Source organism: Loxodonta africana, chromosome 1 (genome assembly GCF_030014295.1).
Source record: "Loxodonta africana isolate mLoxAfr1 chromosome 1, mLoxAfr1.hap2, whole genome shotgun sequence".
In the NCBI taxonomy this organism is placed as follows: domain Eukaryota; kingdom Metazoa; phylum Chordata; class Mammalia; order Proboscidea; family Elephantidae; genus Loxodonta; species Loxodonta africana.
This window is the reverse complement of record NC_087342.1, coordinates 906,333-931,575: the sequence shown is the minus strand read 5'-3', so window position 1 is coordinate 931,575 and position 25,243 is coordinate 906,333. Positions and strand designations below refer to the sequence as shown.

Sequence of the window (25,243 nt, the reverse complement as noted above, 5' to 3'; positions counted from 1 at the left end):
TTTCATCACTGTTTCTGGAACGGAGAAAGTTAAAGGAAATGGGGGGAGCGGAGGTAGGAGAAAGTGAAAGGACATGGGGCGGGGGTAGGGGGCGAGATGACTTACTTAAATAACTACATTAACACTTGCCATGGGAGCAGACACATAGGAAACAATTTTTGAAAAATGGAAAGGAGTTTTTTTATCCCATGCGTTTAATTTAAGCAATGGACACTTTAAAAAAAACAAATTTCCACTTATTATTTGCATCCAAACTGAAGTGATGTGTTCAGGCAATCAGCTCTGTAAGGTTCCCTCCTGGCATGATGTGACCCTTCTCCTTCAGCTAGGCAGCCATGGTGATTCTTCTTATTGTAGCAAGTTCCAGAGCTCTTGGCACTTTAAAAGAAGAGCAAACGATTGAATAAAATGTCTGCGTGCTGAAAGCCTTTTCTGTTTTACAACCTCCACCCTCTGACAAGGTGCAGGGCCACCTTTTTCCTAAGGGCCCGTGGCGCCTTCATGCGCCACAGCATGGCATGTGGTCAAGGGTGTTTTACAACCTACACCCTCTGACAAGGTCCCTACCCAGATGGAAAACACAACAGAAATTAGAGGTTTTCATTTCCCAGAGTAATTTTTCCTTTCAAGACCTTTACATTGCTTTGATATGTGTTAGATTGATGACAACCACAAGCATTACGCTCACATTCGTTTTAGACATGGCAACTCAAGTGTAGGAAAGTCACACATTTAAGCAATAGAAAAATTAGTCTAAAAGGATTAGAAGAATAGGACCTCATGCAAATGGTTCCACATGCATGGAAGCAGCCTGTGTGGCTTCATATATACCACTCCATCCCTGAATAGCTGTGTGACCTTGGGCAAGTAGGTGAATTGTCATGCTGAAAGCACAGAGGAAACAATGGAGCAATTATAGTACCAAACCCATAATCTCGGCAAGGTAATATTTGTAAATACTGGCACACAGTAAACTCTCAGGAGCTCTGACTTACTATTTGTAACTTAGGCTATAAAAGTGCTATATATTGAACAAATAATCCATGGTTCCTTTTAAAAATTATTTAGACAGTGGATTCCTCCTCTTAACCACTCCTGTTTTCTTGGGATACTCTCTGAGGTTCACTTTTGTTTCTGGACTATCTTATCTACAAGTTAATTAAATTTACTGCTTTAACTCAGGCCTCAGAAACTTTTTTCAAAGACAATACCGGTAACTCAGGAAAGAAAGAACCTTTCATCAGCAAAGCTTTTCCTTCTCCTCATTCAACCACTTTCTCAGAGAGTGCCAATATCTATATAATAGGATTAGCCCCATGAGAAAAGGAAGAAATGGAGGGCTGTAAATAAAATAATGACCGAGCTAATAAAAACAACAACAAAGTAGAAACATGAAATAGATATGTTGAAAGGACTCATGGAGTGCCAAACAGGACATTGGAGCTGCCCCAGAGGGTTTCCAAGGAGCTGATATTAAAAAAAAAAAACATAAGTATTGTCCTTATATTTTGGGAGAAAATAGCAATAAATAAATAAATAAATACAGCCTAATGGAAGATAGGATAGGAGAAAAAAAGAAAAAGTATACTAAAATTAAATATGAAAATTAAAAATTAAATGGAAGAAAATAAAAGTCCTGTTATATCAGTAATTATGATATATACAAATAGGTTAAAAACACAAATCAAAAGATATAGAGACTCAAGATAAGGAATAGTGAACAAAAGTGGAAAAAATTCATGGTGCTTGAATATTGTTTTGAAATTCATTGAAAAAGAAAAAATGAGCCTACATCATTTAAATAGTACTTTGCAAAAAAGGAAAACACGACTTTTAAAGTTCTTGGACAGATTTAAAGGAGTACACAGAGGTACTTTATAACCTTAAACTTATTTACTGCTACCAATTTTGAGCAAAAGAAGCAAACTGTAAACTCAAAAAAATAAGGGCAGAAATCAGTAAAAAAGAACATCAATTAAAAATATAAATATTTTCCCTAGAGATTAAATGAACATATGCCAAGATTTACAGTGACTCTACAGGACAGAATAGAACTGTCCCATAGGTGTTTAGAAGGAGCGGCTGGTGGATTCGAACTGCCAAACCTTTGGTTAGCATCCATAGCTCGGTGTAGCTCTCAACCACTGCGCCACCAGGGCTCTGATTAGGAAAAATAGAAAATAAAAATAAACACAATATGGAATGAAAGGTGAGAAATAATAGTGACATAACTGATAGTAAAAATGATAAATACCTGGTAAATAGTAAAAATCACAAAACAATATGATTTAATTTGAGAAGTAAAAATATGAAGCTAATATAAGAGGGTAAGTTATTGCCCTATGTATTTTATAGATCCTCCTGGCTTAATTTTTCTTTTTACTGGAATACTTCTTCCAAAAATGTTTTAAAGGAGGGTAATAAATTTTCTGAGGCTCATATGTTTGAGAATATATCTTTGAAAACTTATGCAATATAGACACATTTCTGATAGTGACAAAATTGTTATATAATTTTTTAAATTGAATATACAACAACTTTGAAAACAACTAAAACTAAAAAGGCTGTCCCTGCAAAAAAGCCAGAGACCCAGGTGGTTGTTAAGAAATGGAAATCTCTATGTTATAATGTTCCAGAAAAAAGAAATAGACATTTACTAAATTCTTTCTTTGACGTTTGAGTTACCCTCATTTCAAAGCTAGGAAATACGGTGCAAGAAAATGAAGTCAAGTCCTGTTTTACTGATGAATAAAACTTATAATTATAAAACTCCCAAAATGCAAGGATGGTTTCACACCAGAGAATCTGTAAATGTAACTTATCGTATTAGCACAATACGGTGGATAATAGCCTGGCTATCTCCACAGGTGCAGAAAAATTCTGAAGTTTGACAACCAATTTACGATAAAATCAAAGAAACATAGTAATAATAAAACACTTCTTAAACCTGATATAAAACTAAATAGCTAAAAGCCACAATGAGCACCATACTTAAATTTGGAAATAGTCTTTAAGTTCAGAAACAGATCAAAGATAACTGTTATCACTGCTATTATTTAACATAAAACAGAGGCATCCCAAGATGTGTGCTTGTGTATATCCCAGATACATCAATTTAGAATAATAAAAAAAGAAGACGAGAACCTCTATCAGATGTTATCACATAACAAAAGATGATAGCAATAAAACCGCCTGTGATCATGAAGAAACAAAAAATTAAACAATGAAGCAAAGCTGGCTGAGAGAGGTAAAAACAGACCTCCTCTCTGAGAAAAGAACAGATTGTTTAGCAGCTGATGTTTGTAGCTCATTTATGATGAAAAATAAAGCTACATATCAACCCTACATTGTATACAAAGGACTAAAGACTTAAATATTAAATATAAAAATATGAAGCTAATAAATATGAAAGGATACCTTTGTGAACTTAAAGTGGATGAAGACTTCTTAGTAAGACCCCCAAACTCAAACTCTTAGGTGAAAAATCAGTAGATTTAACAACATTAAAGGATTAACTATTTCATTCATTTAATGATATAACTGAGAAATTTAATAGAGTGATGTCGAATGGGGAGAATAAATCAATATACAGTACGTAAGGGATCTAGGATATGAAGAATTTAGAGCAAATATAGACAACCAACTGGGTATCACTTGAGAATGTGTAAACAAGAACGTCACGGAAAAGGAAACCTGAGTGGCTAACAAGTATAGAAAGACATGCTCCTACTTATTAATAATCAGGAAAAAAAATGCAAAGTAAAGCAGCCATTCAATAGATGGTGACGGTGGTGGGATCCTGAATCAGCCTGTGGAGGGTGAATAGAAACTTTCAGAGACATGAATACTACATAACTTCATCTGAACCCACTAGTTCATGAAATTGGATTATACAGTTAAACAAACCTTTGCATCCACTTATTTCTAAAATGATTGTTGCTGCTACCAAAAGCATACTTTGATTTGGAAGCTTAAAACGTACATTTGAAACGTGCAGTGACTGCAAAAATCAAGCACCTGCTCATCACGTGTGTGTGGGAGGCAAGCCATCGCCCACTGTCTCCAAGTGCAGCCGTCTCAGCTCTGGTGTGGGATGAAGTGTCTCCTTTGACCTAGGGAGGTAGCAAGATGGTTTATACAACCCAGATACTCCCTCTAATGGCACTGTAAGAGTATGCTATGAATAAAAAATGACAAGATTCAGATTCAACCTCTCTTAACAGGATTTTACAAGAATATCTTTTCAAAGACATAACCGTTAACCATTTGCCACTGAGTCCATTCCTACTCACGTCGGCCCCATGTGTTTCAGGGTAGAACTGCGCTCCATAGGGCTGTCACCGGCTGTGATCTTTCAGAAGCAAATTGTGAGGCCTTACTTCCTAGGCACCTCTGGGTGGATTGGAGCCACCAACATTTTGGTTAGTAGTTGAGCATTTCATCACTTGTGCCATCCAGGGACTCCACTTCAAAGGCACAGTTCAGTATAAAAATACCCCAGTTACAGAACTTGCGTATTATCTCCACTCTAATAGTAAGAGTCATAAATTATGATTTCTCCTTCCTGAGAGCATACCAGCTCTGCTCCCCAGTTGACAGCTCCAGGTCCCTGGAATGTCAAAGGGACATCTCAAAATTAACATGTTCAAAATTGAAGTCCAGATCTTTCCTCCAAAGATTTTTATTCCTTGAATTTTCACATATTTGTAAAAACTTCCTTCCACCAATGGCAAAAAGCTTGAGATCATCAGGATAACTCTTCTCTTTCTCCCTTTTCCACGTCTAATCTGTCAGCAGTTCTTGTCTTCCTAATATCCCTAATCCCTCCACGCCATTGCCACCACACCAGCCCAGACGACAGTCAACTCCCATCTTGACTCCTGTGATGTCCTCTTTAAAAATCTCCTTCCTCTCAGTCTGGACCCCTGAGAAACGCTGTCCTTATTCCAGCTAGAGAGACCTTTTTAAAGCGTAAATTAGAGCCTTAACTCCCCCGTTTCAAACACTTCCATGGGTTGACATTGAAGATAGAAAAAAAGCCAAATGCTTCCAGATTTCTGAGCCTTACCAGTTCTGGCCCCCTCTGCCATTTCCAAATAATTCTTCCAGCCACACTGGCCTTTTCTTTTTATTTTTGTAACACACCAATTCTTTTCTTCCTGGAACAATCTTTGGCGAGAATTTCACTCACACCTTATTTTCTCGGTCAGTTCCCAGCATAAATATCACATTCAGCCTCATCATAGCTCGGTCAGGTAGACTTATCTCAAGTTTCCATCTCAGGCCTTTTTCCTCATTCAGTGGACCACATCCCACAGGTGTCGAGGTCTCTTAGCAAAATCTGTGCTCACCAAAGAATCTCAAACTCAATTAGCCATAAGCATCAATGATTACTAACAGCCTCAAGTCTCACACAGGGTATCATTCTAACAAGATTAAATAAAGACTACAGTTATCACCAAGCAAATGGAAAAGAGTTTTCCATGGCAGAGAGATTTAACAGAGCCCTTTTTGGATTTTATATATCTATGTATATGTATGTATTATTTATATTAATATATGCTTATTGTGATGGTTAATGTTATGAGTCAACTTGGCTAGGCCATAATTCTCTGAGATTGGCAGACAGTGTATCACCTCCCATTTTGTGATATGATGTGAGCAGCCAGTCAGTTGGAAGAGGCGTTTCCTTGGGGATGTGGCCTCCATTCAAGATATAGAAATGAATGTTCTGGCAAAACTCTCTGTCTCTTGATCCTGCATTCCTCTTGTCATCCTCTGACCTCTTGCTCTTGGGATGTGAGAAGCCCTCAGCTGGCTGCCTGACAGGCAGATTTTGGGTTCATCAGCCCCTGGAACCACGTGAGTGAAAAGAAGTTTCCAGCCTGTCGCCTGACCCACAGATTTGGAACTTGCCAGCCTTTGCAATTGTGTGAGCCATTTTCTTGAAAGAAATCTGCTATATACATTTATATCAGGTAGTCCCCAACTTATGAAGTATTCAAGTTATGATACACTGTGCTTATGACCATCTGTTTTTACAGTGAAAAGATTAGCGGAAGGTTTTTCTAAACTAAATCAGGGGCTTTGGTTGCTTAAAAACATGGACTCAAATGCTGATTGCTTTGTTCAAGTCGACAGACAGACTTGGGAAGCAGTGAGATGTTACTGAAAAATATATGAAAATAAAAGAAAGAACAGAAAAGGACCATACAAAAAACTCTCACTAATTTTCTGACTAGAAACACCACCCCCATTACCAAGGATAATCTACATGGTCCAGAACCTTGCACAAGTGGAGTTATTGCAGCTGACAAAATGCCAGTGTTGTTCAACTCTTCTTCATCAACAGAGTAAATTTTTATGATTTGTGTATTTTTAAATGTAGTTACAGATGTGTTAAAATATATCTGTAAGTTTATATTTAAAATTTTCAATCCTCAAAGACAAAGATCAGGTTTATAAAGATAATGATAATAAAAGGTGACAATAATGAAAACTAAGAAAAAAAAAAGCTTTTGGCTCACATTGGAAACAATTTACAATGGAGTTGCTGGAATGAAACCCCATCCTAAGTCAGGAACAACCTGTATATGCTTCACTAGCTTTGCTTCTCTACAGAACTCAGCCTAAGACACTTATGAATACATATATTTGTATTTTAAGCTAGCCCTGTTTTACCTATCTTCTCAGTCATAAACCAAAAAAACCTGTTGCCACTGAGTCAATTCCTTCTGACTCATAGCGACCATATAGGACAGGGTAGAACTGCCCCATAGAGTTTCCAAGGAGTGCCTGGTGGATTTGAACTGCCAACCTTTTTGTTAGGAGCCATAGCACTTAACCACTATGCCACCAGGATTTCCTTCTCAGTTATAATGCCCCCCCCAAAAAAAACCCAGTGCTGTCGAGTTGATTCCGACTCATAGCAACCCTATAGGGTTTCCAAGGAGCGCCTGGCGGATTTGAACTGCCGACCCTTTGGTTAGCAGCTGTAGCACTTAACCACCACGCCACCAGGGTTTTTCTCAGCCATAGGCAGGTAGTAATACAACTTACTTTTTCTTTCTTGGAACAGTATAGAGAATGACGATAAGTGCAATAGTACTTAGAGAAGACATGAGTGCCAGAACTATAGATTTCGAAATATATGAAGACCAGGAAATACCTGAAAAACACAAACCAGAACATACTGTTTCTGACTATACATCTTACATGCACACTGTACTGACATTTTTGCACCTTGAACCTGAAATGCTCTTTCGATTTACCTCTACTTTGTTGATATTCACCCTACTCCAGTATGACCTCATTAACACAGCAAAAGAGCAACCCTATATCCAAACAGGATCACATCCACAGTTACAAGGGCTAGGAATTCAACACAGAATTTTGTGAGACACAATTCAAGCCTTAATAGTTGGCATATTCCAATTTGTGATTTGGGGAAATTTACTAGGAAAAAGGAACTAATGGATTTCTGTTTCAAGAGACATAACAAACACATTTATCTCTACTCCTGCCTGAGACGCCATTAAAATTATGGTAACAACACAGATAAAAAGGATTAAATGCAAAGCAACAGACAGAAGAGTGACCTTCAGGGGATAAGACAGTGAACAAACCTAACAAAGAGGAAAAATGGATAGAGGACTGGCCAGTGGAATACAGGATGAAAGAAACTGCCACCTCACGGATGCGAAGAGCAGAATATACCTGCAGAGAGAGCAAGGAGGAGCCTGGAGAGGCCCAGGATTCTGAGAGCAAAAAGGGTGAGGTGGGGGGAATGAGTCACAGAACGAATGTTTCAGTTGAAAGCACCCATTTCCATACCCGAAAGCAGAATGTTGGACAGCGAGTGAGTATTCTCCTGCAATATTTGAAGAGGTGATAGCCAAGAATTCTCCCAAAGTAATGAAAGGCATTGATGATCCCATAGATTAAGAAGCTCAGCTCAGGGAACTCTAACCAGAATTAATACAAAGAGCACAACAACTAGGCCCACCGTAATAAAACCACTGAAAAACAAAGGCAAAGAGAAAAGCTGCAAAGCAGCCTAGGAGAAGATACATTTCTTTCAAAGGGGGAAATATTCCTTCAGAGGGAGAGACACATTTCTTTCAAAGGAGCAACAGTAAAACTGAGATGTGTTTTCACATCTCTCAGTGGAAACTCCACGGTGAGTAAGGGAGAGAGTAATGAGCTTAACCTTCACTGACTGTTGTAAATGAGCTTAATCTTCAGTGATTGTGGCAGAAATTCAGTCGAAAGTCTGTAAAGGAAATGGATTCAAAATGTGCCACGTAAGAGACTCTGCAGGAAACAGGACCAGGGTAGGGAGCTTCTTTCTCATTTGAATTATCGAACCACGTATGTGTACGATTTTGATTTGTATTTTGTTTAAATGGTTGTTTTACCCAAACGCTCTGGGAATGAATTTTGAAGAAGGTTAAGTATTTCTCCTTGTTGACCTATCACTTCTACTTACATTCTTGTTTAAGTGAAAGAGGGATAATCTTCTCTTCCTGCCTTAGGGGATGATCCATGCGCACAATCACATTTTGTTGTCCGAGGGACCACACAGCCTCCAGAGAGATGTTGTCCATTTTAGTGACTGTTATTGTGCCATTTGGGTTCTGAGCACGGTATTCCTTGGATGGATGCATCAAGACTTGCGAGGGGGAAAGAGATATCTGAGGAGCAGGCTTTCCCATAGCTGAGTAAATAACTGTAAGGAAACCTTCAGAGTCGGGATTGGACTGGAGTACAGCTCTTAATTCTGACACAGCTGAAGGAAAAAAAAAAAAAAAGAGAAACAAAATTAAATGTAAAAATGTGTCATGACAGATTTCCATGGTGTTAAAGACTGGTTCTCCCGAAAATTTTTATAGGAAGCCAAAGTGTTGAAAATATATCCCTCTTAGATACCTCTCCTCACATTTTACAAAACCTCACAATTCCATCTCCGATACCTACTGACAGGCCCTCTAGTATTGGAGGAACAATTGGTTTCTCAACTTTTATTCAATCTTAAAATTACATCATCTAACCCCCCAGTACTTTAAATTTGTGGGAACATAATAAGGAAATACGTATTATATTTTGTTAATTTGAAGGCTAAAAATACAAAACCAAACCCACTGCGGTGGAGTTCATTCCAACTCACAGTGACTCTTTAGGACAGCGTAGAACTGTCCCATAGGGCTCCCAAGGCTGTAATCTTTACAAAAGCAGACTACCACGTCTTTATTCCACAGAGTGGCTGGCTGGAGGGTTCAAACCACCAACGTTTGAACCACCAGCCTTTCAGTTAGCAGCCCAGGGATTTAACCATTGCCTCCAGGCTCCTTAATTTAAAGGTTGGAGGTCCTTATTCTCTTAGAGTCTTCACCTCTCCTCTTTCTCCTTTAGTGTCTCTTTTTCTTTTCCGCTCTTTCCCCAACTCTGCGGTGAGAAAATCCTGAATCTCTATGAATTTTACCCACTGATTAAAGCCAGTGTGATGTAATATAAGGAAGTTACAAAAGAGGACAAAGACCTAAATTTTTGCCTAGTCCTACACTATGTGACAATAGGCAAGTCATAGAACCATCTCTGGCTTCCATTCTTTCTTTGATACAGTGAAGAATTTGGCCCATATGACCGCTATTGGTCTTTCCGCCTCTCAAGTTCTTTCTCCAGACCTCATTCTTAAAAGACTACATCCCCATGGTTAGTCTCTCAGCAATTTGCCCCTCCAGAAAACACTTATATACTTAGAATATTAAGGCAGATTTGTCTTTCACGGCTGCCAAGTGGAAACACATTAAATAAACAACTGTAGCAGGCTTCGTCTTCCAATGTCACTTCATGGATAGTGATGAACGAGGAATTGGGCTCAATGTGCAGCCGATCTAGGTACGGTGGAAGAATATTTGTCCCGAGTCTACTGCTGTAAGTGGCAATATTTTGTGCTAAAGAGCCTTGGATCTTCTGCCAAGTAATTTGCAGAACATTTTCTGAAGTGGTCAAATTGCAGAACATAGTCACGTTTTTTCCCAATACAGCTGTCACATTATGTCTGTGCTTTAATCTGTAAACAGAATCTGGAAAAAAAAAACAGCTCATATTAAGTAAGAGAAATGTGCTTTCACAGTACTTTGAGCTTACTCATATTGTTTCTCTTTCTGGGTTAAAATTATCATTTACTTGCTTTTCTTCCCCACTAGAAAATGAAGTACCCTATATTCATTGCCACTGAATATTTAGCTTTTGAAAATGTTTATGGTATACACCAACTAATCAAGAAATATTTATTGAATGCATAAATTGAAACAAATTAATCGACATAAGACTATTATTGTTAGTAAAAAAAAATGCTCTTTAGTTAGTAGATTACAATTAAGAATATCATTAACTGATATAAACTAAGGAGTTGGTGATTATGGTCATGGTAGTAGGATAAATATAGGACACAAGAATTTAAAGATAAGAGCCAAGAATCATCCTGAGATCTCCTTCGAAAGGACTGATTTCCTCAAATGTCTAGGATAAGTGCCGTAAGGCTGGTGATGGCTTTGATACAGAGTGAGTGACTCACATATTTCAGAAGGCCACAACTTCTTAGTTGTTTGAGAAAAAAATTGTTAACAATTTTTCTTGATACCACATGGCAATGAAAAATGACATCTGATTAGGTTACCTTCTAATAAGAATATAAAGTGAAATTCAAAATTTGTTCATTAAGTGTGTGTTTGTGTATACCTATATTCATTTATTCAAACTGTCACAATACACAAAACATAATTGAACAAAAATTAAAATTAAAACATATATTAAAAAATTTCCTTTCTAGATAGAGCAGTTTGCAGGAGGTCAACAATTCCACTAATAACAGCTAGAAAAGCTGACTGATCATATAACCATTTATTTAAAGGCATCAGAGAACTGCAAAACCAAAGACAACCAGAGGGAATGAAATTTAAGAGATGAGGGAGTCTTCAGAGGTGAGCTGAGGGTTGGCAGGCGTATCTGGGGTTATTTGTCAATTCTCCATATGAGTTTTTTGGGCAGACAGTCAGTCTCTAAAATTTCATCTAGGTCATGTAAGCCGACACCTTGGGCTCAGAATATTTTCTGATAAGGAGGCTCGGAATTGGGCCTCTCTCTCCCTTCCAGTTGGTTCTTCTTGTTAGGGAAGCCTTCCTCCCTGTTCTGAGCTCAAAGTAACTTTCTCTGTCTCTTACACACAGGAGGCACCATATGTCACATGGCCAGCCCTACCATCTCCATGACCACAATAACACAGTAACATCAAAGAATGTACCCCATGGGGAACTGACCCCTTGATGTTTTATCATTAATCAGAAAATGCAGGATTATAAAATTAATCTTGTAGCCTAGAGGGGAAGGAATATTCTTTTTAGATACACTGTGTGCACCTGAACAAAAGATGCCCACGTGGTAATATGGTAGCCAGGTCAGGTCATCTGAGCAAAGAGCCCTTCCTCTTACCCCTCCTTTGTCTTTCTCTTGCAGTTCAGCACATATACCCCTCCAGTTTATACTGTAAAACCTCCAGGTCCAAGGACCCCTTTATCTTCTTGCCCATGACGTATCAAGGGGTATGTGTGGAAGTGACCAAAAACTCTCACCCTTGTATGAAAGATTTTGGAAGACTCTAGCTCTTGATAAACCCTACTGCATTTATCATCATGATTATTGTAAGCCATGAAAGTCTGTGACCATGTCAGTGAGTAGTGTGATTATTCATTCTGATCCAAAGAGCCCTGCACTGTCTGGCTTATTTCACTTGGTACATTACAGGATTAAATGTTGAAATTTAAGGGCGAGATAAATCAGCAAAGATTTTTAAAGTCCTGAAGGGCTTAAGTGACTCAAGTGATGAAATGGAGAACTTTGTGGCACTTCAGATATGTCTACTTTTCCCCTCAAGGCATTAGCATTAGCTGAATTGCAAAACTTCACAGGGTGGGATAAATCAAATCCTGAGAAAAACAGAGGAATTTTGCCAGTCTCAACCTTCTTAGAAGATAAAAACCACTGTGATAGGGGGCCAAGTTACATAAAAGTTCTGGAAGAAGGGTGAAATCACAATGAAAAGCTGCTTGCACTTTTTTTTCCTGGGGATGCTTGCTGATATCAGCACAGTTCAAGGTAAAAATTCAAGTTTTGCCTTCAGGAGAAAACTGTTGCTGGACAATAGAGAAATGAACAGAGTTTCGGGTGATTGCTTGGGCGAGAGTAACAAAATCAAGAACTTTTGAAAGCCCAAACAGAGAGCTGGTCTCCCTCAAGACATTTACTAAATTCTGAGGCTGTAGCAGAGTGAGAGATGAAAGAACTAAGTCAAATCTCTATAAAGCTCAGAAGAAACCACAAGTCGTTTAGTGCTGACATGCAATTGACAGCTACAGAGGGTCAGTTAGAAAATATTTTGAATGAAAATACAACATATCAAAACATGTAATATGCAGCTAAAGAAGTGAATTAAAAGAAATATGTAACCTTAAATCCATACACAAGAAGAAAAAAAAAAGGCAGAAAATCGATGATCAAAACTTCCATATCAAGATGCCAGTAAAAGAGCAGGAAATCAAAAGTATAGAAAGTAAAAAAAAGAAAAGTAACAAAAATCAGAGCACAAATTATCAAAATAGAAGGCAAAAACAACACGAAAGTGTATTCTTTTACAGGAGGCGGGGCCGAGATGGCAGAGTAGCCAGATGCTTCTTGTGCTCCCACTTATATCAAATGCCAAAAAAAAAAAAAAAAGGGTGAATCGATAACATATGACAATCTAGGAGCCCTAAACATCAAAGGCAAAGTTGAGGAATCAGACTGAGTGGCAGGGGTAGGGAGAGATGGTTCAGAAGCAGCAAGGAGTTGCCAGACCTAATCTGGCAGGAACTGACACTCCGCAGGCCAGATCCACTCATGTGAGTGTGGTGAGGCAAGCAGTGGTGTTTGGGACTCATCTTCAACATTGGGAAAGATTGAGCAACCGAGAGTCCACTCACGCCTCCAGAATCAGTGAAAAGCAGTGCTCAGTGGGCAAAAGAAAGTACATGCATCTAACCTACCACACAGATCAAAAAATACCCCTTTGGAAAAAACCTGTCTCCCATTTACCTGCCCCCTTCTCCCTCTGTACTGGGTTTAAGTTGGTTTTGGAGGTTGCTGCATGTCCTGGGCCAGAAATCGGACCTGCCACACACTCTGAGCCATTTGCCCAGCCTTGAAGATGTAACAAATTAACTAACAGGAAAAAATAATCCGCTGGCTCCCCTTAGCCAGGAGCTCTGGGCAGGCACAGGTCCCTTGCTTAGGCACAGGCAGGAGTGGTCCATCGACTTTGAATGCCTTTCACCCCTGCAGAGATCTGTGTGGGCCCATTTCAACAGCTGTGGCAAGTTTATGATATTTGACACTGCTCTGCCATTAAGCGGGTCCTCACCTACCCACATCAGGGGACTGAAGACTGGCAGCTCCACCCTCGCTACCTAGCCACCCAAGACAGAGGTCCAAGAATAGGCAGTGCCTCCTAGTCCTCACAGCCAACAGTATTGGGTGCCCATACTCTGGCTGCAAAACCCACCCACCTATGTGCTCTAGGGAAGAGGGACACACTTTCCTCCCAGACACTCAGCACCAGGTATCAGCCCCCTGCATTGTTCAGCAGCACATGACCCCCTACTGTAGCCAGACCCTTGTACCTGCACCAATCACCCCTGCCCCTCTAGGACTGTAGGTGAGAGCCTGCTCCACACACTTGTGACTGAATACCTGGACACCTGTGCTGAATCTGTACAAGAAAAGTGAACAGACTCCTGAGCTCACATACCTAGTAACAGCTCTAACCACCTGGTGACAGGATGTCACAGCTTCAAAGATACCAATAATCAAACTAGGTCACACAAGCAGCCTATTTGGGCATATTAAAGCAAGACAAAACAAGATGCCAGGACACAGTAAGCAAACATAAAATAAATAAAAACAATAACTTATTGATGGCTCAGAGACAACAGTCAATATCAAATCACATAAAAAGGCAGACCATGATGACTTTAGCAAACTTCTAAAACAAAGAATCAAGAAAACTTTCTGGATGAAGAGAACTTCCTGGAATTACCAGAGGTAGAATACAAAAGATTAATATGCAGAACTCTTCAAGAGATCAGGAAGGAAATCAGGCAAAAGCAGAGCAAGTCAAGGAATGCACAGACAAAGCAATAGAGAAACTTAAGAGGATAAGAGAAGAGCATAATGACAAATTTAATAGGCTGCAAGACTCCATAGAGAGACAGCAAAGAGAAATCCAGAAGTTAACAATAAAATTTCAGAATTAGACAAACTCAATAGAAAGTCATAGGAGAAGATTTGAGACAATGGAAATCAGAATTAGTGAGACTGAGGATAAAGCCCTTGACACCATCATACTTGAGGAAAAATCAGATAAAAGAATTCTTTAAAAATGAAGAAACCCTAAGAATCACGTGGAACTTTTTCAAGAAGACTAACCTATCAGTTGTTGGAGTACTAGAATGGGGGGGGTAACAGAAAATACAGAGAGAATTGTTGAAGATTTGTTGGCAGAAAACTTCCCTGATATTGTGAAAGATGAGAAGATATCTCTCCAAAATGCTCATAGAACTCATACAAAATAGGCCCCAAAAGAAAGTCACCAAGACATATTATAATCGAACTTGCTGAACCAAAGATACACAGAGAATTTTAAGAGCAGCTAGGGATAAATAAAAAGCTTTCTACAAAGGAGAGTTGATAAGACTAAGCTCTGACAACTCAGCAGAAACCATGCAGGCAAAAAGGCAATGGGATGACATATACAAAGCCTTGAAGGACAAAAATTGCCAGCCAAGTATTATATGTCCACAAAAACTGTCTCTCAAATATGATGGTGAAATTAGGAAATTTCCAGATAAACAAAAATTTAGGGAATTTGCAAGAGCCAAACCAAATTTACAAGAAATACTAAAGGGAGTCCTCCAGTTAGAAAATCAATAACATCAGATAACAACCCAAGACCAGAACACAGGACAGATTAAACAGATAACAACTCAGATAGGGAAATCCCAAAAATAAATCTAAGCTAAAACACTCAAAACAGGGAAACAGAGACATCATTATGTAAACTATGACAAAATTAAATAAAAAAAGAGGGACTAAAAAATGTAGCCATAGATCTTTCATATGGAGAGGAAGTCAAATCTATATAAAGAAATAAAAGATTAGTTTAAACTTAAGAAAATAGGGGTAAATATTAAGGTAGCCACAAAGGAAACTAATGATCCTACACATCAAAATAAAGAACAAGAAAAACGTAAAAAAAAGACTCAGCAAATACAAAATCAATAACAATGAAAAAGATAAAAAGCAAATACATAAAGAAAAGTGACTGAGCACAGAAAATGAACTGGAACAAAACAACTATCAACAACACACAAAAAAAAGACACCAAAATGACAGCACTAAACTCATTAAAAAAAAAAAAATTTTTTTTTTTTTTTTTTTTTTTACCTATCAATAATTAACCTGAATGTAAATGGACTAAATGCACCAATAAAGAGACAGAGTGGCAGAATGGATTAAAAAAAAAAAAAAATCCATCTATATGCCTTAGACTTAAAGACACAAACAAACTAAAACTCAAAGGATGGAAAAAAATATATCAATCAAACAACAATTAAAAAAGAGCGAGAATAGAAATACTAATTTCTGACAAAATAGACTTCAAAGTAAAACCCACCACAAAGGATAAGGAAGGACACTGATTAAAAGGTCAATACACCAGGAGGACATAACCATATTAAATATTTACACACCAAACAACAGGGCTCCATAATACATAAAACAAATTCTAACAGCATTGAAAAGAGAGAGAGAGACAGCTCCACAATAATAGTAGGAGACTTCAACACACCATTTTTGGGGAAGGACAGAGCATCCAGAAAGAAGCTCAATAAAGACATGGAAAATCTAAATGCCACAATCAACCAACCTGACCTCATAGACATATACAAAACAATCCACCCAACGGCAGCCAAGTATAGCTTCTTTTCCAATGCCCATAGAACATTCTCCAGAATGCACCACGTATTAGCCACAAAGCAAGACTTAAGAGAATCCAAAACACTGAAATATTACAAAGCATCTTTTCTGACCATAAAACCATAAAAGTAGAAACCAATAATGGAAAAAGCAAGGAAAAAAATCAAACACATAGAAACCGAACAACACCTTGCTCAGAAACTACTGGGTTATAGAAGAAATTAAGGACAGAATAAAGAAATTCACAGAATCAAATGAAAATAAAAACTTATCCTACAAGACCCTTTGGGACATAGCAAAAGCAGTGCTCAGAGGTCAATTTATAGGAATAAATATATACATCCAAAAACAAGAAATGGCCAAAATCAAAACATTAACTCTACAACTCGAACAAATAGAAAGAGAACAGCAAAAGAAGCCCACAGGCATCAGAAGAAAGCAAATAATAAAAATTAGAGCAGAATTAAATGAAATTGAGAATAGAAAAACAATTGAAAGTGTTAGCAAGACCAAAAAATGGTTCTATGAAAAGATCAACAAAATTGATAAACCATTGGCCAAACTGACAAAAGAAAAACAGGAGCGGAAACAAATAACCCAAATAAGAAATGAGATGGGTGATATCACAACAGACCTAAATGAGATTAAAAGAATCAGAATACTACAAAAAATTGTACTCTAACAAATTTGAAAACCTAGAGGAAATGGACAAATTTCTAGAAACTCACAACCTACCTAAACTAACACAAATATTGGTTTATCAATTGTATCAAATGTACCACACACATGGAATACAAGATGTACAAAATAGGAGAAATAGTGTGCAGGATGGGGGTTATATGAGAAATCTCTGTATTTTATGCACAATTTCTTTGTAAGCCAAAATCTACTTTAAAATGTAAAATCTATTTTTTAAAAAATGACGTTTACAATTGTGCCAAAAATTAAATACTTTGGATAAAATGAATAAAATACGTGCAGGGTCTATATGCAAAAAAATGATGAAATTCTGATGAAAAGAAATCAAAGAAGGTCTAGATAAAAGGAGGGATATTCTATGTTCATGGATTGGAAGACTCAATATAGTTAGGATGCCATTTCTGCCCAACTTGATCTATAGATTCAAGGCCATCCAAATCAAAATCCAGCTAGCTATCTTATAGATATCAACAAACTGAATCAAAAGTTTATATGGAAAAGATCCAGAATAGCCAACACAATCCTTAAAAAGAAGAACAAAGTTGGAGGGATGATCCTGCCCCACTTCAAGACTTACCATAAAGCAACAGTAAAGCAGAAATACAGTAAAGTGCAAGATAGTATGATATGGGCAGAATAATAGGCGTATAGATTAATGGAACAGAATAGAGAGCCCAGAGATAGATCCACACACATAGAGTCAACTGATCTTTGACAAAGGTGCAAAGCAATTCAGTGGAGAAAGTATAAACAAGTAAATAAATAAAATGAGAAGACAAGCCACAGACTGGGATAAAAATATTTGCAAATCACATATCTAATATATTACTTGTACCCAAAATGTACAAAGAATTCTTAAAGCTCAACAATAAGAAAACCAAAACCCAACTTCAAAATGGGCAAAAGTCCTGAACAAGTACTTCACCAAAGAATATATAACCCACTGCCGTCGAGTCGATTCCAACTCGTAATATATATCTATATAAAGACTATATAGAGATGGCAAATAAAAATATGAAAAGATGCTCGAATTATTTTTCTTTAGGAAATTACAGATTAAAACAGCCATGAGATATCAACTCACACCTATTGGAATGGCTAAAATCCAAAAGAAAAAATGAGAATACCAAATGGTGATAGGGACCCAGAGCAACAAAAATTCTTATTTACTATTAAAAAAAAAAAATTACTATTAGTGGGAATAAAATATGGTACGGTCATTTATGCAGAAAGTGTGGTAGTTTCCTACAAAACTAAACTTAGACTTATCATACAATCCTACAAACATACAGTTGTGCTCCTAGGTATTTATCCAAATGAGTTGAAAACTTACATCTACACAAAAACCTGCACACGAAGGTTTATAGCAGCTTTATTCATAATTGCTAAAACTGGAAGGAGCCAAGATAGCCTACAATAGATGAACTGATAAACAAACTGTGGTGCATCCATACAATGGAATATTATTCAGTGATAAATATAAATAAACCATCAAGCCACAAAAAGACACGAATGAACCTTATGTGTATATTACTTGGTGAAAGAAGCCAGTCTGAAAAGGTAATGACTATGTAATTCCGATTATATGACATTCTGAAAATGGTGAAAAGATCACTGGCTGCCAGGGCTTTGGGGGTGGGAAAGACTGTTTGAATAGGTGAAGCAAGGGTAATTTTTAGGGCACTATTTTTTTAATGGATCCCTGGTGGTGCAGTGATTAAAGCACTCATCTGCTAACCAAAAGGTCAGCAGTCTGAACCTACCAGCAGCTCCATAGGAGAAAGATGTGGCAGTCTGCTTCCATAAAGATTTACAGCCTTGGAAACTCTATGGGGCTGTTCTACTCTGAGCCATAGATTTGCTATGAGTTTGGAATTGACTCAAGGGCAATGGGTTTTGGTTTGGTATTCTTTTTAACACGGGAATGATGGATACATGACAATATTCATAGAACTTCACAGCACAAAGAGTGAACCATAATGTATGCAATTTTAACTATATATATGTATATACATATATATTTGTTGTTGTTAGGTGCCATCGAGTCGGTTCCAACTCATAGCGACCCTATGCACAACAGAACAAAACACTGCCTGGTCCTGAACCATCCTTACAATTGTTGTTATGCTTGAGCTCACTGTTGCAGCCACTGTGTCAATCCACCTCATTGAGGATCTTCCTCTTTTCCGCTGACCCTGTACTCTGCCAAGCATGATATCCTTCTCCAGGGATTGATCCCTCCTGACAACATGTCCAAAGTGTGTAAGATGCAGCCTCGCCATCCTTGCTTCTAAGGAGCATTCTGGTTGTACTTCTTCCAAGACAGATTTGTTCGTTCTTTTGGTATATTCATGGTATATTCAATATTCTTCACCAACACCACAATTAAAAGGTGTCAACTCTTCTTCGGTCTTCCTTATTCATTGTCCAGCTTTCACATGCCTATGATGCGATTGAAAATACCATGGCTTGGGTCAGGCACACCTTAGTCTTCAGGGTGATATCTTTGCTCTTCAACACTTTGAAGAGGTCCTTTGCAGCAGATTTGCCCAATGCAATGCATCTTTTGATTTCTTGACTGCTGCTTCCATGGCTGTTGATTGTGGATCCAAGTAAAATGAAATCCTTGACAACTTCAATCTTTTCTCCATTTATCATGATGTTGCTCATTGGTCCAGTTGTGAGGATTTTGGTCTTCTTTATGTTGAGGTGTAATCCATACTGAAGGCTTTGGCCTTTGATCTTCATTAGTAAGTGCTTCAAGTCCCCTTCACTTTCACAGCAAGGTTGTATCATCTGCATAACGCAGGTTGTTAATGAGTCTTTCTCCAATCTTGATGCCCCATTCTTCTTCATATAGTCCAGCTTCTCATATTATTTGTTCAGCATACAGATTAAATAGGTATGGTGCAAGAACACAACCCTGATGCACACCTTTCCTGACTTTAAACCAATCAGCATCCCCTTGTTCTATCCAAACAATATATATATATATATATATATATATATATATATATATATATATATATATATATATATATATATCATTTAGGAGGTCAGAGAATCCCAGGAATGACTGTAGATGGTGACAAGAGAATTTAACTGCGTTACGAATATATGAAACAACCTCAGCAAAGGAGGTATTGGGAAAAGCTACTGACGTAAGTAATTTTGAAGATGAGTAGAGTCTGTAAGACTAAAGGCAAAAGGAATTGTACATCAACACTGTACTCTAGCTGATAATGTTATTTTTCATGGGGATACAGATTAATAGTCCTGATACTGCTATACATGTATACAACCATACATAACCATACCCATTGCTGTTGAGTCAATTCCGACTCATAGGGACTCTATAGGACAGAGTAGAACTGCTCCATAGAGTTTCCAAGGAGTGCCTGGTGGATTCAAACTGCTGACCTTTTGGTTAGCAGCCATAGCACTTGACCAGGGTTTCCACATGTATACTAGAAGTGAACAATTAAGTAAATGAAAGGCAGATGGTAGGTGCCAGGTTTCTCACTGTTGGAGTGGGCGGCTACAGATAAGCAGTAGGAGAGACTAAGATGATACATATTGTAATGGGTTAGAGATGCAGATATAATTATGAGCTCATGTTTAGCATACTAATACATCAGATGGTTGCACATAGAAATAATTACAGATATTTGAATATATTGTATATGCACAGGTGAGTATACGTACATATATTTCCTTGGTATGTAAGCGAGAGGGCATAGAAGCAATGAGACCCTGGTAGCAACAAGCACATTTAGTGCCCACATCTTTATTTCTAATACCATTCTCCAGTAAAGGAACTAGGGCTCCGTACTAAAATAGCTAATCCTAGGACTGGGGCAAGAAATATACAGATGAGCCTGGAGCATCTTGTTGTAGATGTAGAATATAAGGAGGAAGTGCTCAAAAACACAAAACCGAAAGACCCTACATTGACGAGGATGTGTCAAAGGAATGGAGGAGCAACTGAAAGAGTTCCCGATAGGCAAAGCTAGAAAATTTTGAGAAACAAAATAAAGTGGTATTGGATTTAAAGTGTAAAATTATAAAGTATAAGAAAAGTATGAAGTTACAAAGCATAAAGTAAATATTTATTAGGCTGTGGGTTTTTTTACTGATATCAATAAATGAACAAATAAATAAGCTGGGGAGAAGAACCTTCCTTGCATTAGAATTCCCAATAATTGTGCAGACACACTACCATCAAGTAGGGAGTGAATAAATCCTCACTCCCTAAGTGTGAACTATGCACAGTGACTTCCTTCCAGTGAGTCCAGTGTAGAAAGGGAGGTAAAAGAGGAATGTTACAGTGGGAAAACCTGACAAACGACCTCAGCTAGGTGATCGAGGGCAATATCTACAGTTATAAATCACGTTGATAGTATGTGCCCTTGATACAACAGCATGAAAATGGAACTTTACCTCTGTGGTCGTCCTTCCCCAAACCCATAACCCCAGTCTAGTCATGAGAAAATACTACAAATGACATGAGACAAATTCCAATAGAGAGGCATCCTAGAAAATGCTTGACAAGTACTCCTCTAAAGTGTCGAGGTCATCAAAAAAAAAAAAAAAAAGGGAAGTCTGAGAAACTGTCACAGCCAAGGGAGTCTAAGGAGATGTGGCGAATAAATGTCATGTGATGCCTGGGTGGGATCCTGGAACAGAAAAAGGACATTAGGCACGAATTAAGGAAATATGAGTAAATGACAGCATTTAATTAATAGTAATGTACTGATACTGGTTCATTAATTGTAATGAATGCAGCATACTAATCCAAGACATTAACAGTAGGAAAACTGGGTGAGGAGGTATATGCAAATATATATTAATATTTAGATATTAATTAATATTTAAAATATATTATATTGATATTTCTGTAAATCTAAAACCATTCTAAAAGTAAACTTTATTTTTTAAGGAAATCAATTGCATTTCTATATATCTCCAATAAACAAGTAGAAAATCAATATTTTAACATACCATTTCTATATATCTCCAATAAACAAGTAGAAAATCAATATTTTAACATACCATTTACCATAGTGCACCAAAAAAAAGAAGAAAAAAAACCAGTTGCCACTGAGTTGATTCTGACTCATAACGACCCTACAGGACAGAAAAGAACTGCCCCATAGAGTTTCCAAGAAGCGATTGGTGGATTTGAACTGCTCACCTTTGGGTTAGCAGACGAGCTCTTAACCACTGCGCCACTGGGCCTCCACCCTCGTGCACACGCTTCCAAATAAAAGTAAAGAAATATCTGGGAATAAAATCTATTGAAAAAGGTGCAAGTCCTCGCTACTAAAATCTATAAACTAGACTTCAATAAATGGAATGATATCACCATAGTGATAGATATGAAAAAATATAAACATATCAATTCTCTCCAAGCTAATTTTCAGATCCAGTGCAAACTTAATTAAAATTCAAGCAGGTTTTTTTTTTTTAATTTTTGGAAATTGACAAGTTGGTTCTAAATTTTATATAGAAATTCAAAAGTTAAAATAAAAATATACATAAACAAAGCAATGAACTGAAGACTTATCACCCAGATATAAAGTTAAAGTAATATAATGTGATATTGATTAACAAATAGGAAAATAGATAAATACAACAGAATAGAGAGTCAGAAACAGACCCACACATATATAGCCATCTGACACGTATGACAAATGGAATAAATACCTTACAGCATTAGGAAAGGACGATTTTACAATAAATAATGCTGGATCAGTTGGGTACCCAAATAGAAAAAGTATGTATTGACGCCAATCTAAGAGACAACAACAACCTGAGACAAGAGACAAAAACAGAAACAGATGCAAGTTTCTTTAACCACCAAGAAGAGTCTCAAGCAAGCCAAACTTAAAATTAAAAGGAAAATACCATGCAGGGATAGATTCATAAGAAATACTGCAGAAAAAAAAAAAAAAAAAAGATTTGCAAGGACTTTCATTTGCCTCCAGCTGGTATGTGGCTTCCAGCTCAGGCCGCTGGGGTATACTGTAGAAGCAATGCTGATTATCTTTCTTTCGTTCTCTGTTTTATATTAAAAGCAGTTTAAATTAAACTGCTTGCTAAATGCATACAACTTGGAGTGCTGCACGCTTGGCGCATAGAGCCAAACGCAATGCAGAGGTAAGTAGATTATGACTGGGAATCTATTTGGCATAGATTTCAACATTAGCGTTATGCATCTGAGAGAAAAAATAAAAGAACTTACCTAATCCTTGCACCCAGGTGAAAAGCATGAGGAGCTGGAGAATAAGATGGAGTGAAAGGCCCATGGAACTTGATGACAAAATCTTCACCAACATTTGGAGTATTTCTTTTTCTAACTGAACTTCTCACAGAACTTCCCGCCTATATCTGTTACTCATTAACACTAAGTATACTAAAACTTTCTTCCTTATTATAAAACAGGTGTTAGCTGTACCACTAAATTGCTTAAACATTTGCCGGCTTCTCTGTCTGGCCAACCTCTAATTTGGTTTTGGTATTTAGGTCTATGAAGATATTTTTCATTAACATAGCTATCTCTTGTTCTACAGCTATCCCATGATTCATACAAAGGCTCTGAGAAGTTACCAGCTGGCTTGCAAAAAAAGGAACTAGTTCTTCTTCTGGGTGTGTTACCACCAATCCTTTCTGTCTATGCATATCTGTGCATATGATCGTCATCAGACTAGTTTATCCACAGTCAGAATAAGTGAAAAGACTGCTCGCCAGGAATGTATGCTAAGTTTCTAAAAAATATTTTTCGTCATCTAAATCATAATAAATCACTCCCCCAAACAACTGGAGTAGGAAATTAAAGCTGACTTTCCTGAAAAATAATCAGTTTCAAATCAAATACTATTTACATATTAAAATAGAAAGAAACAGACATAGATCCATGCCTGCATCCTATAAACCCCTCTGCCCAATACTACTTTAAATACAGAGAAAGCATTCCTTGCCTGGTATAATTGATTGACTTTTTCCTCCTTTTCTCCCCCAATCTGGCTGCCTGCCTAAAACAAAATCAAAACCAAACACAGTGCCGTCGAGTCAATTCCGACTCATCGCGACCCTATAGGACAGAGTAGAACTGTCCCATAGAGTTTCCAAGGAGCGCCTGGTGGATTCGAACTGCCCACCCTTTGGTTAGCAGCCATAGCACTTAACCATTATGCCACCAGGGTTTCCACCTGCTTACTAGCATCATAATATCAGCTTCCCCAGAATACCTTCTTCCTGCTGGAAGCCTAAAATGCTGTGCTCGTTCACCATCAGTCCAAAGCACACTTTCACTCAATCTATTTGAAAGGGAAGATTTTTTTCCCCCTCTACTCTTCTTATTGCTGTTTTAATGAGTACTGATTAAAGGGCTATACTTTCTACCTTACAGGTTAGAAGTGATCCTTATCTAGAACCTTCTAGAGCTACACTTAATTAGACAAATAGACCAGGAATGGGAGACTGAAGCCAGGGCTAGGACTTGGGGCAAATACCATCCTCAAAGAAGTGCACCTGGTTGTGGTTGCTCTAGAGTGAGATCAGTAGCTGGCTTTCAACCCTCACACACATGCATATACCTTCCCCCCACCCCAAACATATATACAGAATAATGTACACACAGAGAACACACTCACTTAATGTTCCAGGTAATGGACCTTTCCTTTCGTGTCACTCATAAATCCCCTATAAGAAATGATATTTCACTTTCATAACTTCTCCCCCAGGATCTGTCCAAGAGGAAGCAAAGGCCTCCTTAGCCATGGGTGGTCAGACATCCCCGACAATATTCATCTCTTTCCTACTGCTCTAGGTGTTGAAGCTCTTTCTTCTTCTTCCCTGCTTAAGGATCAACCTTCCCTCCATCTAAATTTCAGACCCTAAGCCCACCCTCTAAGCACAATATCTGTTTGAGAGCTGTTGCCTTGGTTAATGAGGGAGAGCAAAGGCAGTTCCAAAAAGGAAAAGTAACCAATGCTATGAATCCATCACCTCGGGTGTTGGGAGCCAATACCAATATAGAGGGAGGGCTCATTGTGAATAAAGTGGTTTTAAGAAAAGATGCCCAGCAGCATCTCAGTTCTGAGTCATTGATTAGCACTGCTGCTGTGTTGGGGGAGGGGTGGGCATGAGATTCTATTGAGGGGAAAACCTAACCCTGACTCTTTGCTTGGGAGTAAGGAAGTTCTGACCACAAGTGTTATGGCTTTAAAGATTGACTAGAATCCCAGCAAAATGCCCTAATGGAAACCATGTCTAAAGAATTAAGGGAAGTGTGAAAATGATGTTCCATCAGATGGAGAAGATACATAGAGAGATAGAAGTCATAAAAAGGAACAAATAGAAATTCTGGAGTTAAAAATATAATAATTGAAATGAAAATTTCATTAGAGGGTCTCAACAACACATTTGAGTGGACAGAAGAATCTTCTAACTTACAGTTAAGTCAATTGAGATT

General features: G+C 37.8%; 1 protein-coding gene across 9 annotated transcripts; it reads right to left on the bottom strand.

Annotated features, from left to right (window-relative positions):
• Nucleotides 1–140: 140 nt before the first annotated feature.
• LOC104846159 (OX-2 membrane glycoprotein-like) lies at nt 141–24,690 on the bottom strand. Of its 9 annotated transcripts, none has more exons than XR_010323606.1 (7): nt 23,012–23,416; nt 9,756–10,085; nt 8,489–8,788; nt 7,060–7,168; nt 3,983–4,112; nt 2,106–2,160; nt 141–378 (listed from the first exon to the last, which is right to left on the bottom strand). XR_010323606.1 is itself a non-coding variant. In XM_064267054.1 (7 exons), exons 3-6 carry the CDS (start codon nt 10,021–10,023, stop codon nt 4,025–4,027), a joined length of 765 nt encoding a protein of 254 aa, XP_064123124.1. In that variant the 5' UTR covers nt 10,024–10,085; nt 21,962–22,023; nt 23,012–23,415; the 3' UTR covers nt 141–378; nt 3,983–4,024. The 9 variants fall into 9 exon arrangements, 4 of the variants coding, with proteins under 4 accessions (XP_064123124.1, XP_023407593.1, XP_023407592.1 ...); XR_002786568.2 differs by having other exon boundaries at nt 4,018–4,112; XM_064267054.1 differs by lacking the exon at nt 2,106–2,160 and adding an exon at nt 21,962–22,023 and having other exon boundaries at nt 23,012–23,415.
• Nucleotides 24,691–25,243: the final 553 nt, after the last annotated feature.